General features: G+C 52.9%; 1 protein-coding gene across 1 annotated transcript in view; it reads left to right on the top strand.

Annotated features, from left to right (window-relative positions):
* Positions 1–10,300, top strand: part of DUSP12 (dual specificity phosphatase 12) — a 29,525-nt gene extending 19,225 nt beyond the window's left edge. The window contains exons 7-9 of the mRNA XM_076056523.1: positions 3,202–3,520; positions 7,610–7,746; positions 8,930–10,300. Coding sequence (XP_075912638.1) covers positions 3,202–3,520; positions 7,610–7,746; positions 8,930–8,954 — 481 coding nt within the window. The 3' untranslated portion in view covers positions 8,955–10,300. The remainder of the gene's footprint in view (positions 1–3,201; positions 3,521–7,609; positions 7,747–8,929) is intronic.
* Positions 10,301–14,094: the final 3,794 nt, after the last annotated feature.

Genomic DNA, 14,094 nt, shown 5'->3' with positions numbered 1-14,094 from the left:
CAGCAGCAGCGTCTCCAACTCCTCCTCTGAATGAGCAGCTATTACCAAATCATCAGCATACATAACGTGGTTGAGCAATAGGGAGCCATCCCTTGACCGCATCCGGGCATCGATCAGCCTCCCATTAAATCTGTACCATATGGAGATTCCCCCAGTACAGCTATTGAAGGCTTCACGAACTACGTGGTCAAAATAGATGTTAAATAATGTGGGAGCCAGAGGACATCCCTGTCGCACCCCAAGGTGTACAGGGAATGGCTCTGACTCTCGGCCACGTAGTTTTACCCGGGCCCGCTCACCATCATGAAGGTCCTTAATGATCGTGAGCAGAGGGTCAGGTACTCCAAAAGCACCAAGAACAACCCAGAGCCCAGGCCTACTGATGGTATCATAGGCCTTGACCAGGTCAATAAAGCAGAGATATAGGTCTTGCTGGAATTCCCTATACCTCTGCTGTAGCAGACGGACAGAAAATATGGCATCTGTGCAGGACCGCCCTTTCCTGAAACTGCATTGGGGCTCCGCAAGCCTCTCCTCAGCGTGCCTGGCAAGGCGATGTTGAATAATCCTTGCCAGGACCTTTCCTGGCACACTGAGGAGTGAGATGCCCCTGTAGTTACAGTGTGTGCGGTCCCCCTTCTTAAAAAGGGGGACCACCAGGGCATCCTTCCAATCCTGCGGAACACGTCCAGTGGTCCAGACTGTTGTTATGATGTCATATAGGGCAGTCTGTGCACAAACGCTGCCCTCCCTCAGCATTTCGCTTGGGAGATCATCTCTGCCTGCTGCCTTTCCTGGTCTCAGACTCCGGATCGCCTTCAGTACTTCCTCAACAGATGGCACCTCAGCCTGCCACTCACAGGGGGTGACTTCTTCCAATATTTGAGGCACCGCAGCCTCAGCAGGGTCATCCTCACTTTGTGCCACGATGTTTTCCTGGCTGAGGGATTTTCCCTCCCCCAGGACCTCACAGAAATGCTCAGCAAATCTGCAAACCTGTTCCTGGGGGTCGGAGATTGGATCACCGTTTTTCCCCTAATGATGGTAATAGGTGTGGCGCTGCAGGTTACTTTTTTGATGGAGTTAAATAGAGATTTGTGATCACGGGCCACTGAGGCAGACTCCATCTCCTCAGCAACCCGCGACCACCACCCATCCTTGCAGCGCCTCACGGCTCTCCGAACCTCCGAGCGAAGGCTGCGGTAAGCCTCCTCATTCTCTGACGTGGGATTCTGTAGCCGATGACAGTGGGCCTGTCGCTTTTTCTCAACCATCCTGAACACCTCCTCTGTCAGCCAGGGTCTCTGGGGAGGTCTGGACCGCGTACCCAAAGCAGCCATTGCAGCTGCATGAGTCACAGTCCTAAACCTCGCCGATTTACCCTCGACATCAGGAGGAGTCGGGGACGATGCCAATCCCAGCCGCAAGCGATGATGAAAATCTCGCTTGCAACTTTCATCAGATAACTGAGACCAGGCCACTTTATGTTGGAATGGGGTCCTGGGTGTACACCCACCACCGGAGTGGAAGAATGGCAGGCGCATCTTACGGATGACTAGTCAATGGTCAGAGGGCAGATCAGCTCCACGGTAGGTCCTGGTGTCAAGGACATGGGCTCGCATCCGCTTGTCCGTCACTATGTAGTCCAGCAGATGTTCTTGCTTGGACCCGGCATGCATCCATGATGTTGTGTGGATGCGTCGATGCCGGAACAGCGTGTTGGTAATTACAAGCCCATGGGCTGCACAAAAATCTAGCAGCCTCCTACCGTTGTTATTGAGCTGATCTGGCCCATGCCCTCCAATCACTCCAGACCAGGTGCCAGTATCATGACCAACTCGGGCATTGAAGTCACCCAACATGATGACTCTCTCCCGAGGGGCCACTTTAGCCAGCACCTGTGACAGGAGGTCATAGAAGGCATCTGACTCATTGGCTTTGCCTGCATCCCTCCACGGATGTTCATCTTCGGTGGGGGCATAAGTAACCACGACCACCATTCCTCGCCTCCGGTTGATGGGAAGGCGAGCCCAAAGTAGCCTGGGGCTTACAGCTTCCCACACCTCACCGCCACGCTCCCACACCCCCTTCATTCTTTTCTCCAAAAGAAGAGCCACACCCTGTTGTTTGGCAGTCTGCTGCCCCGAGTAGAGGACTGTCCACCCCTCATGGTGGCATGAGGCAGAACCGGTCCACCGGACCTTCTGAATGCCACATAGATCCAGGCGGTACCGGTCCAGCTCCCGACAGAGGAGTGGCAGCCTCTCCTCCGCAGTGAGTGTTCGAACATTCCACGTGGCCACACGAAGTGGCTTTTCGTTGTTTCTGGAGGAGCCCCGAGGGTGGAGATTCAATCTCCTGGCTCCGCCAATTGGGGTTTGGCCAGGAGATGTCATAGACGCCTGTCCCCCCGGGGCCTCCGGCACAAGCTTATGAGTTAGATATTTTATACGTGGTTTAGTGGTAAATTTTTGAAGGTGGAGGGGTTACCAGCCCCTCGCACCCTTCCAGAGCCCCCGTTTAGCCACTGTGGTGGACACAGACGCCATGAGGGGAGGAGCCAATCAAAATTGGATCTCCCCCCACAGCACTGTCCACGACAGAGTTGCCCGTCCGGCACCGCGAGGAGGTAGGGGGTTGTTTTGCCGGACAATACACACACACACACACGGACACATACACAGACACACACACAGACACACACACACCCATGTACAGACACACACACGTACATACACACACACACACACGTACAGACACACACACACACGTACAGACACACACACACGTACAAGGACACACACACACATGTACAGACAGACAGACACACACACACGTACAGACAGACACACACGTACAGACAGACACACACGTACACAGACACACACACAGACGATCACGACACACACACGTACAGACACACACACACCTACAGGCACACACACACACACGTACAGACACACACACACACACACGTATAGACACACACCCACACGTACAGACACACACCCACACGTACAGACACACACACCCACACGTACACACACACGTACAGACACACACACGTACAGACACACACACCCACACGTACACACACACACACGTACAGACACACACACACGTACAGACACACACACACATGTACACACACACACACACTCACAAATCCCACTCCCCCTCCCCACCCCCTCCACTCCCCAGGCGGACCCTGTTCCGTGGCTCCAGCGTCCTAGCTCATGAGCCAGGCGACTCCTCCTCCTTCTCCTCCTCCACCTCCTCTTTCTCCTCCTCCTTCTCCTCCTCCTCCTCCTTCTCCTCCTCCTCCTCCTCCTCTCCCGCCCCGGGCGGCCCCAGCGGCCAGGGCCGCGTGCCCGGTGGGGCCGGCCGGGGCGGTAGAAGAGCAGGAGGAGGTGGTGGGGCCGGAACGTCGCCCTTGGTGCCCGGTGGGGCGTGCACGTCGCTCTTCGTGGAGCCGATCCGCTGGATGGAGGCCGCCCTTGTGGGCGTCATGGAGGCGCCGGTAAATTGTTGCTTTCTGGGAGTCGTTTGCCTGTCGCGGTGCGTGGTACGTGTGTGTGTGTGTGTACGTGTGTGTGTGTGTGTGTACGTGTGTGTGTGTGTGTACGTGTGTGTGTGTACGTGTGTGTGTGTGTGTACGTGTGTGTGTGTGTACGTGTGTGTGTGTACGTGTGTGTGTGTACGTGTGTGTGTGTGTGTACGTGTACGTGTGTGTGTGTACGTGTGTGTACGTGTGTGTGTGTGTACGTGTGTGTGTGTACGTGTGTGTGTGTACGTGTGTGTGTGTACGTGTGTGTGTACGTGTGTGTGTGTACGTGTGTGTACGTGTGTGTGTACGTGTGTGTGTGTACGTGTGTGTGTGTACGTGTGTGTACGTGTGTGTGTACGTGTGTGTGTGTGTGTGTACGTGTGTGTGTACGTGTGTGTGTGTGTGTGTACGTGTGTGTACGTGTGTGTGTACGTGTGTGTGTGTGTACGTGTGTGTGTGTGTGTGTACGTGTGTGTGTACGTGTGTGTGTACGTGTGTGTGTGTGTGTACGTGTGTGTGTGTACGTGTGTGTGTGTGTGTACGTGTGTGTGTGTGTACGTGTGTGTGTGTGTGTACGTGTGTGTGTGTACGTGTGTGTGTGTGTGTACGTGTGTGTGTGTGTGTACGTGTGTGTACGTGTGTGTGTGTGTACGTGTGTGTGTGTACGTGTGTGTGTGTACGTGTGTGTGTACGTGTGTGTGTGTACGTGTGTGTACGTGTGTGTGTACGTGTGTGTGTGTGTGTGTACGTGTGTGTGTACGTGTGTGTGTGTGTGTGTACGTGTGTGTACGTGTGTGTGTACGTGTGTGTGTGTGTGTACGTGTGTGTGTACGTGTGTGTGTACGTGTGTGTGTGTGTGTACGTGTGTGTGTGTACGTGTACGTGTGTGTGTACGTGTGTGTGTGTGTGTACGTGTGTGTGTGTGTACGTGTGTGTGTGTGTGTACGTGTGTGTGTGTACGTGTGTGTGTGTGTGTACGTGTGTGTGTGTGTACGTGTGTGTGTGTGTACGTGTGTGTGTACGTGTGTGTGTGTGTACGTGTGTGTGTGTACGTGTGTGTGTGTGTGTACGTGTGTGTGTGTCTGTACGTGTGTGTGTGTACGTGTGTGTGTGTGTACGTGTGTGTGTGTGTACGTGTGTGTGTGTACGTGTGTGTGTGTACGTGTGTGTGTGTGTACGTGTGTGTGTGTCTGTACGTGTGTGTGTGTACGTGTGTGTGTGTGTACGTGTGTGTGTGTACGTGTGTGTGTCTGTACGTGTGTGTGTGTACGTGTGTGTATTTGATCCCGTGCTGATTTTGTACGTTTGCCCACTGACAAAGAAATGATCAGTCTATAATTTTAATGGTAGGTTTATTTGAACAGTGAGAGACAGAATAATAACAACAAAATCCAGAAAAACGCATGTCAAAAATGTTATAAATTGATTTGCATTTTAAGGAGGGAAATATGTATTTGACCCCTCTGCAAAACATGACTTAGTACTTGGTGGCAAAACCCTTGTTGGCAATCACAGAGGTCAGACGTTTCTTGTAGTTGGCCACCAGGTTTGCACACATCTCAGGAGGGATTTTGTTCCACTCTTTGCAGATCTTATCCAAGTCATTAAGGTTTCGAGGCTGACGTTTGGCAACTCAAACCTTCAGCTCCCTCCACAGATTTTCTATGGGATGAAGGTCTGGAGACTGGCTAGGCCACTCCAGGACCTTAATGTGCTTCTTCATGAGCCACTCCTTTGTTGCCTTGGCCGTGTGTTTTGGGTCATTGTCATTCTGGAATACCCATCCACGACCCATTTTCAATGCCCTGGCTGAGGGAAGGAGGTTCTCACCCAAGATTTGACGGTACATGGCCCCGTCCATCGTCCCTTTGATGCGGTGAAGTTGTCCTGTCCCCTTAGCAGAAAAACACCCCCAAAGCATAATGTTTCCACCTCCATGTTTGACGGTGGGGATGGTGTTCTTGGGGTCATAGGCAGCATTCCTCCTCCAAACACGGCGAGTTGAGTTGATGCCAAAGAACTCCATTTTGGTCTCATCTGACCACAACACTTTCACCCAGTTGTCCTCTGAATCATTCAGATGTTCATTGGCAAACTTCAGACGGGCATGTATATGTGCTTTCTTGAGCAGGGGGACAAGATCCTACCGTGTAGTTCTGGGCTGATTCCTCACCGTTCTCATGATCATTGCAACTCCACGAGGTGAGATCTTGCATGGAGCCCCAGGCCGAGGGAGATTGACAGTTCTTTTGTGTTTCTTCCATTTGCGAATAATCGCACCAACTGTTGTCACCTTCTCACCAAGCTGCTTGGCAATGGTCTTGTAGCCCATTCCAGCCTTGTGTAGGTCCACAATCTTGTCCCTGACATCCTAGGAGAGCTCTTTGGTCTTGGCCATGGTGGAGAGTTTGGAATCTGATTGATTGATTGCTTCTGTGGACAGGTGTCTTTTATACAGGTAACAAGCTAAGATTAGGAGCACTCCCTTTAAGAGTGTGCTCCTAATCCCAGCTCGTTACCTGTATAAAAGACACCTGGGAGCCAGAAATCTTTCTGATTGAGAGGGGGTCAAATACTTATTTCCCTCTTTAAAATGCAAATCAATTTATAACATTTTTGACATGCATTTTTCTGGATTTTGTTGTTGTTATTCTGTCTCTCACTATCCAAATAAACCTACCATTAAAATTATAGACTGATCATTTCTTTGTCAGTGGGTAAACGTACAAAATCAGCAGGGGATCAAATACTTTTTTCCCTCACTGTATAGTAGTGTATAGTCGTGGAAAGTGTAGTGTAGTAGTGTAGAGCATAGTAGTGTATAGTGTAAAATATAGTGTATAGTGTAGTGTATAGTAGTGTAGTGTATAGTAGTGTATAGTGGTGTAGTGTATACTGTAGTGTAGTGTATAGTAGTGTATAGTAGTGTATAGTGGTGTAGTGTATAGTAGTGTAGTGTATAGTGTAGTGTATAGGAGTGTAGTGTATAGTAGTGTAGTGTATAGTAGTGTAGTGTATAGTAGTGTAGTGTATAGTGTAGTGTATAGTAGTGTAGTGTACAGTAGTGTAGTGTACAGTTGTGTATAATGTAGTGTAGTGTATAGTGGTGTAGTGTATAGTGGTGTAGTGTATAGTGGTGTAGTGTATAACGGTGTAGTGTATAGTGTAGTGTATATTAGTGTAGTGTATAGGGTAGTGTATAGTAGTGTAGTGTATAGTGTAGTTTATAGTGTAGTGTATAGTGTAGTGTAGTGTGTATAGTGTAGTGTATAATAGTGTATAGTGTAGTATATAGTATAGTGTGTAGTGTAGTGTATAGTGTAGTGTATAATAGTGTATAGTGTAGTGTATAGTGTAGTGTATAGTGGTGTAGCGTATGGCAATGTACACGGCAGTGTACACGTCACGTGACACAACGCACGTGCGTCATTATCGATGCATCAATAATAAATCGATCAATAATTCTTTATTTATCCGCTCCTCCTCCACCCAACGCCACTACCACCACCCTCCCCACCACCACCACCGTCACCACCACCATCACCACCACCACCGCCACCACCACCACCATCACCACCGCCACCACCACCACCACCACCATCACCACCATCACCACCACCGCCACCACCACCGCCACCACCACTCCCACCACCACCACCATCACCACCACTATCACCACCACTATCACCACCACCACCACCACCTCCACCACCACCACCATCACCACCACCACCGCCACCACCACCACTGCCACCACCACCACCACCACCGCCATCACCACTCCCACCACCATCACCACCAATACCACCGCCACCACCACCACCACCGCCACCACCACCATCACCACCGCCACCACCACCACCACCACCACCGCCATCACCACCACCACCATCACCACCACCACCACCACTGCCACCACCACCACCCCCACCACCACCACCATCACCACCACCACCATCACCACCCCCACCATCACCACCACCATCACCACCACCATCACCACCACCGCCACCACCACCACCACCACCACCGCCACCACCACCGCCACCACCACCGCCACAGCTGCAGTGCCCCAAGTGTCTCTGCAAGTTGGGTGCCTTCAGCTGGCGAGGTGAGTGTTGCTCCTGCGGCCGTTGGGTGACGCCGTCGTTCCAGATCCACCGCTCCCGCGTGGACGAGATCACCCAGACATCACCAGGGTGAGGCTCACTCACCGATACTCACCGATACTCACCAATACTCACTCACCGATACTCACCAATACTCACTCACCGATACTCACCGATACTCACCAATACTCACTCACCGATACTCACCAATACTCACTCACCGATACTCACTCACCAATACTCACTCACCGATACTCACCGATACTCACTCACCAATACTCACTCACCGATACTCACTCACCGATACTCACTCACCGATACTCACCGATACTCACTCACCGATACTCACTCACCGATACTCACTCACCGATACTCACCAATACTCACTCACCGATACTCACTCACCGATACTCACTCACCGATACTCACCAATACTCACTCACCGATACTCACTCACCGATACTCACTCACCGATACTCACCGATACTAACTCACCGATACTCACCAATACTCACTCACCGATACTCACTCACCGATACTCACTCACCGATACTCACCACTCTCACTCACCGCTACTCACTCACTGCTACTCACCGCTACTCACCGCTACTCACTCACCACTCTCACTCACCGATACTCACCGCTACTCACCTCTACTCACTCACCACCCTCACTCACCGCTACTCACTCACCGCTACTCACCGCTCACTCACCACTACTCACTCACCGCTCTCACTCACCGCTACTCACCACTCTCACTCACCGCTACTCACCGCTACTCACCACTCTCACTCACCGTTACTCACTCACCGCTACCACCATCACCGCTACCACCACTACCGCCACCACCATCATGACAACCACCACAACCAACGCATTAACTTGTTGATGTTGTGATTCATTAGACCTCCTTTATTAGATGCTGTGATTGTTGATGTTGTGGTTGATGTTGATGTTGTGGTTGATATTGTGGTTGTTGTGGTTGTTGTTATTGATATTGTTATTGATGTTGTTGATGTTGTTGTTGTTGATGTTGTTGTTGATGTTGTTGATGTTGTTGATGTTGTTGTTGATGTTGTTGTTGTTGTTGATGTTGTTGTTGATGTTGTTGTTGTTGATGTTGTTGTTGTTGATGTTGTTGTTGTTGATGTTGTTGATGTTGTTGTTGTTGTTGATGTTGTTGTTGTTGATGTTGATGTTGTTGTTGATGTTGTTGATGTTGTTGATGTTGTTGTTGATGTTGTTGATGTTGTTGATGTTGTTGGCCATGCAGTCCCAGAGCGGTTCGCGATGTCTGACGGAGAGAGACAAGACACTCACACGAAGAAGGGCACCGTGGGAGACCTCGTCACTTAGTCACTCACCTAGTCACTCACTCAGTCACTCACTCACTAACCCACCCACTCACTCACCCACTCACTCACTCACTCACCCACCCACTCACTCACTCACCCACCCACTCAGTCACTCACTCACCCACCCACTCACTCACTCACTCACCCACTCACTCACTAACCCACCCACTCACTCACCCACCTACTCACTCACCCACTCACCCATTTACCCACTCACTCACCCACCTACTCACTCACTCACCCACTCACTCACTCACCCATTTACTCACTCACCCACGCACCCACCCACTCACTCACCCACCCACTCACTCACCCACCCACTCACTCGCTCACTCACTCACCCACTCACCCATTTACTCACTCACCCACTCACTCACCCACCCACTCACCCACCCACTCACTCACCCACTCACTCACCCACGCACCCACCCACCCACTCACTCACTCACCCACCCACTCACTCACCCACTCACTCACTCACTCACCCAGTCACTCACTCATCCACTCACTCACTAACCCACCCACTCACTCACCCAGTCACTCACTCACCCACTCAATCACCCACCCACTCACCCAGTCACTCACCCACCCACTCGCCCGCTCACTCACTCACTCAGTCACTCACCCATTCATTCACTCACCCACCCACTCACCCATTCACTCACCCACCCACTCACTTACCCACTCACTCGCCCACCCACTCACCCATTCACTCACTCACCCATCCACTCACTCACCCACTCACTCACCCACCCACTCACTCACTAACCCACCCACTAACCCACCCAGTCACTCACTCACCCACCCACTCGCCCGCTCACTCACTCACTCACCCATTCGCCCGCTCACTCACTCACTCACCCATTCATTCACTCACCCACTCACCCACCCACTCACTCACCCACCCACTCACTCACTCACCCACCCACCCACTCACCCATTTACTCACTCACCCACCCACCAATTCACTCACTCGCTCACTCACTCACCCATTCATTCACTCACCCACTCACCCATTCACTCACTCACCCACCCACTCACTCACCTAGTCACTCACTCACCCACTCACGCACCCACCCACTCACTCACCCACCCACCCACTCACCCATTTACTCACTCACCCACCCACCCATTCACTCACTCGCTCACTCACTCACCCAGTCACTCACTCACCCACTCACTCGCCTACTCGCTCACTCGTAAGTGCGGGCGTTCGTAAGTCGAGCCCTGCTTCCTGTGTACCTGAAGTTGTTGTTTTTTAGATGATTAAAACTGGCTTGACTACCCGAGTAGCGGTGAGTGAGTAGCGGTGAGTGAGAGCGGTGAGTGAGAGCGGTGAGTGAGAGTGGTGAGTGAGAGCGGTGAGTGAGAGCGGTGAGTGAGTAGCGGTGAGTGAGAGTGGTGAGTGAGCGGTGAGAGTGGTGAGTGAGTATCGGTGAGTAGCGGTGAGTAGTGGTGAGTGAGTAGCGGTGAGTGAGAGTGGTGAGTGAGTAGCGGTGAGTGGCGGTGAGTAGCGGTGAGTGAGAGCGGTGAGTGAGTAGCGGTGAGTGAGTAGTGGTGAGTGAGAATGGTGAGTGAGTAGCGGTGAGTGAGAGCGGTGAGTGAGTAGTGGTGAGTGAGTAGCGGTGAGTAGCGGTGAGTGAGTAGCGGTGAGTAGCGGTGAGTGAGAGCGGTGAGTGAGTAGTGGTGAGTGAGTATCGGTGAGTGAGTAGCGGTGAGTGAGTAGCGGTGAGTGAGGGGTTGAGTGAGGGGGTGAGTGAGTAGCGGTGAGTGAGTAGCGGTGAGTGAGAGTGGTGAGTGAGAGCGGTGAGTGAGTAGCGGTGAGTGAGAGCGGTGAGTGAGTAGCGGTGAGTGAGTATCGGTGAGTGAGTAGCGGTGAGTGAGTAGCGGTGAGTGAGGGGTTGAGTGAGGGGGTGAGTGAGTAGCGGTGAGTGAGTAGCGGTGAGTGAGGGGGTGAGTGAGTAGCGGTGAGTGAGTAGCGGTGAGTGAGTAGCGGTGAGTGAGAGTGGTGAGTGAGAGCGGTGAGTGAGTAGCGGTGAGTGAGAGCGGTGAGTGATTAGTGGTGAGTGAGTAGCGGTGAGTGAGAGCGGTGAGTGAGTAGCGGTGAGTGAGTAGCGGTGAGTGAGTAGCGGTGAGTGAGGGGTTGAGTGAGGGGGTGAGTGAGTAGCGGTGAGTGAGTAGCGGTGAGTGAGAGTGGTGAGTGAGAGCGGTGAGTGAGTAGCGGTGAGTGAGAGCGGTGAGTGAGTAGTGGTGAGTGAGTAGCGGTGAGTAGCGGTGAGTGAGTAGCGGTGAGTAGCGGTGAGTGAGAGCGGTGAGTGAGTAGTGGTGAGTGAGTATCGGTGAGTGAGTAGCGGTGAGTGAGTAGCGGTGAGTGAGGGGTTGAGTGAGGGGGTGAGTGAGTAGCGGTGAGTGAGAGTGGTGAGTGAGAGCGGTGAGTGAGTAGCGGTGAGTGAGTAGCGGTGAGTGAGTAGCGGTGAGTGAGGGGTTGAGTGAGTAGCGGTGAGTGAGTAGCGGTGAGTGAGGGGGTGAGTGAGTAGCGGTGAGTGAGTAGCGGTGAGTGAGTAGTGGTGAGTGAGAGCGGTGAGTGAGAGCGGTGAGTGAGTAGCGGTGAGTGAGTAGCGGTGAGTGAGGGGTTGAGTGAGTAGCGGTGAGTGAGTAGTGGTGAGTAGCGGTGAGTGAGTAGCGGTGAGTGAGAGCGGTGAGTGAGTAGTGGTGAGTGAGAGCGGTGAGTGAGAGCGGTGAGTGAGTAGCGGTGAGTGAGTAGCGGTGAGTGAGGGGTTGAGTGAGGGGGTGAGTGAGTAGCGGTGAGTGAGTAGCGGTGAGTGAGAGTGGTGAGTGAGAGCGGTGAGTGAGTAGCGGTGAGTGAGAGCGGTGAGTGAGTAGCGGTGAGTAGCGGTGAGTGAGAGCGGTGAGTGAGTAGCGGTGAGTGAGTAGTGGTGAGTGAGAGCGGTGAGTGAGAGCGGTGAGTGAGTAGTGGTGAGTGAGTAGCGGTGAGTGAGTAGTGGTGAGTGAGTAGCGGTGAGTGAGAGCGGTGAGTGAGAGCGGTGAGTGAGTAGTGGTGAGTGAGTAGCGGTGAGTGAGAGCGGTGAGTGAGAGCGGTGAGTGAGTAGCGGTGAGTGAGAATGGTGAGTGAGTAGCGGTGAGTGAGAGCGGTGAGTGAGTAGTGGTGAGTAGCGGTGAGTGAGTAGCGGTGAGTGAGAGTGGTGAGTAGCGGTGAGTGAGTAACGGTGAGTGAGTAGCGGTGAGTGAGTAGCGGTGAGTAGCGGTGAGTGAGTAGCGGTGAGTGAGTAGCGGTGAGTGAGTAGCGGTGAGTAGCGGTGAGTGAGTATCGGTGAGTGAGTAGCGGTGAGTGAGAGCGGTGAGTGAGTAGCGGTGAGTAGCGGTGAGTGAGAGCGGTGAGTGAGAGCGGTGAGTGAGTAGCGGTGAGTGAGTTGGGGTTGAGTGAGTAGCGGTGAGTAGCGGTGAGTGAGTAGTGGTGGGTGAGTAGCGGTGAGTGAGTAGCGGTGAGTGAGTAGTGGTGAGTAGCGGTGAGTGAGTAGTGGTGAGTGAGTAGCGGTGAGTGAGTAGCGGTGAGTGAGTAGTGGTGAGTAGCGGTGAGTGAGAGCGGTGAGTGAGTAGCGGTGAGTGAGTAGTGGTGAGTGAGAGCGGTGAGTGAGTAGCGGTGAGTGAGTAGCGGTGAGTGAGTAGCAGTGAGTGAGTAGCGGTGAGTGAGAGCGGTGAGTGAGTAGCGGTGAGTGAGAGCGGTGAGTGAGTAGCGGTGAGTGAGAGCGGTGAGTGAGTAGCGGTGAGTGAGAGCGGTGAGTGAGTAGCGGTGAGTGAGTAGTGGTGAGTGAGTAGCGGTGAGTGAGAGCGGTGAGTGAGTAGTGGTGAGTGAGTAGTGGTGAGTGATTCTTGTGGATTAATTCACAGCCTACGCGGAGGGTGGGGGGGGGCGGTGTGGGGTGTGACGTCAGCAGGCGCACCGCGTGACGTCAGCAGGCGCGACGCGTGACGTCACAGATGTGACGTCACCGCTCCCTTGCCGTCCAAAATGAGTCGTCATTGCGACCCCAACCCCGCCCCCAAAATAAAAAGTCTATTTTTTATTCTTTTTGCATTGTGTAGGAGTCTGGCAACTACCCACATGGGAAATTTCAAGCGTGCTAAACATTTGGAACAGACGCACACATTAACACAGTTCCATTTTATGTTGATAAAAAAAATAATTATTATTTGATGACCTCCAATGCCAGCGTTGATTTATCTCGACCCTCGCTTGACCATTCATGTCCCCCCACTCCACCACCCCCCCCCCCTCCTCCACCCCCCCACCACCACCCCCCCACTCCTCCACCTCCCCACCACCACCCCACTGCCCCTTTCGAATGCGAGGCTGTCGAGCGCTCAATCCCAGACACTGAGAGATGTTGACTACCTCGCCTGGTACACAGGAGGTCGTGAGTTCAATCCCAGACACTGAGAGATGTTGACTACCTCGCCTGGAACACAGGAGTGCGTGGGTTCAATCCCAGAACCTGAGGGATGCTGACTACCTCGCCTGGTACACAGGAGGTCGTGGGTTCAATCACAGACACTGAGAGATGTTGACTACCTCGCCTGGTACACAGGAGGTCGTGGGTTCAATCCCAGACCCTGAGAGATGTTGACTACCTCGCCTGGTACACAGGAGGTCGTGGGTTCAATCCCAGACCCTGAGAGATGTTGACTACCTCGCCAGGTACACAGGAGGTCGTGGGTTCAATTCCAGACCCTGAGAGATGTTGACTACCTCGCCTGGTACACGGGAGGTCGTGGGTTCAATCCCAGACACTGAGAGATGTTGACTACCTCGCCTGGTACGCAGGAGGTCGTGGGTTCAATCCCAGACACTGAGAGATGTTGACTACCTCGCCTGGTACACAGGAGGTCGTGGGTTCAATCCCAGACACTGAGAGATGTTGACTACCTCGCCTGGTACAGAGGAGGTCGTGGGTTCAATCCCAGACACTGAGAGATGTTGACTACCTCGCCTGGTACAGAGGAGGTCGTGGGTTCAATCCCAGACACTGAGAGATGTTGACTACCTCGCCTGCGACACAGGAGG

The sequence above is a fragment of the Petromyzon marinus genome, chromosome 76 (genome assembly GCF_048934315.1).
Source record: "Petromyzon marinus isolate PM22_M1 ecotype Great Lakes invasive population chromosome 76, UKy_Petmar_22M1.pri1.0, whole genome shotgun sequence".
In the NCBI taxonomy this organism is placed as follows: Eukaryota; Metazoa; Chordata; class Hyperoartia; order Petromyzontiformes; family Petromyzontidae; genus Petromyzon; species Petromyzon marinus.
Note: the sequence above shows the minus strand (reverse complement) of the source record. Positions and strands in the feature narration are given on the sequence as shown.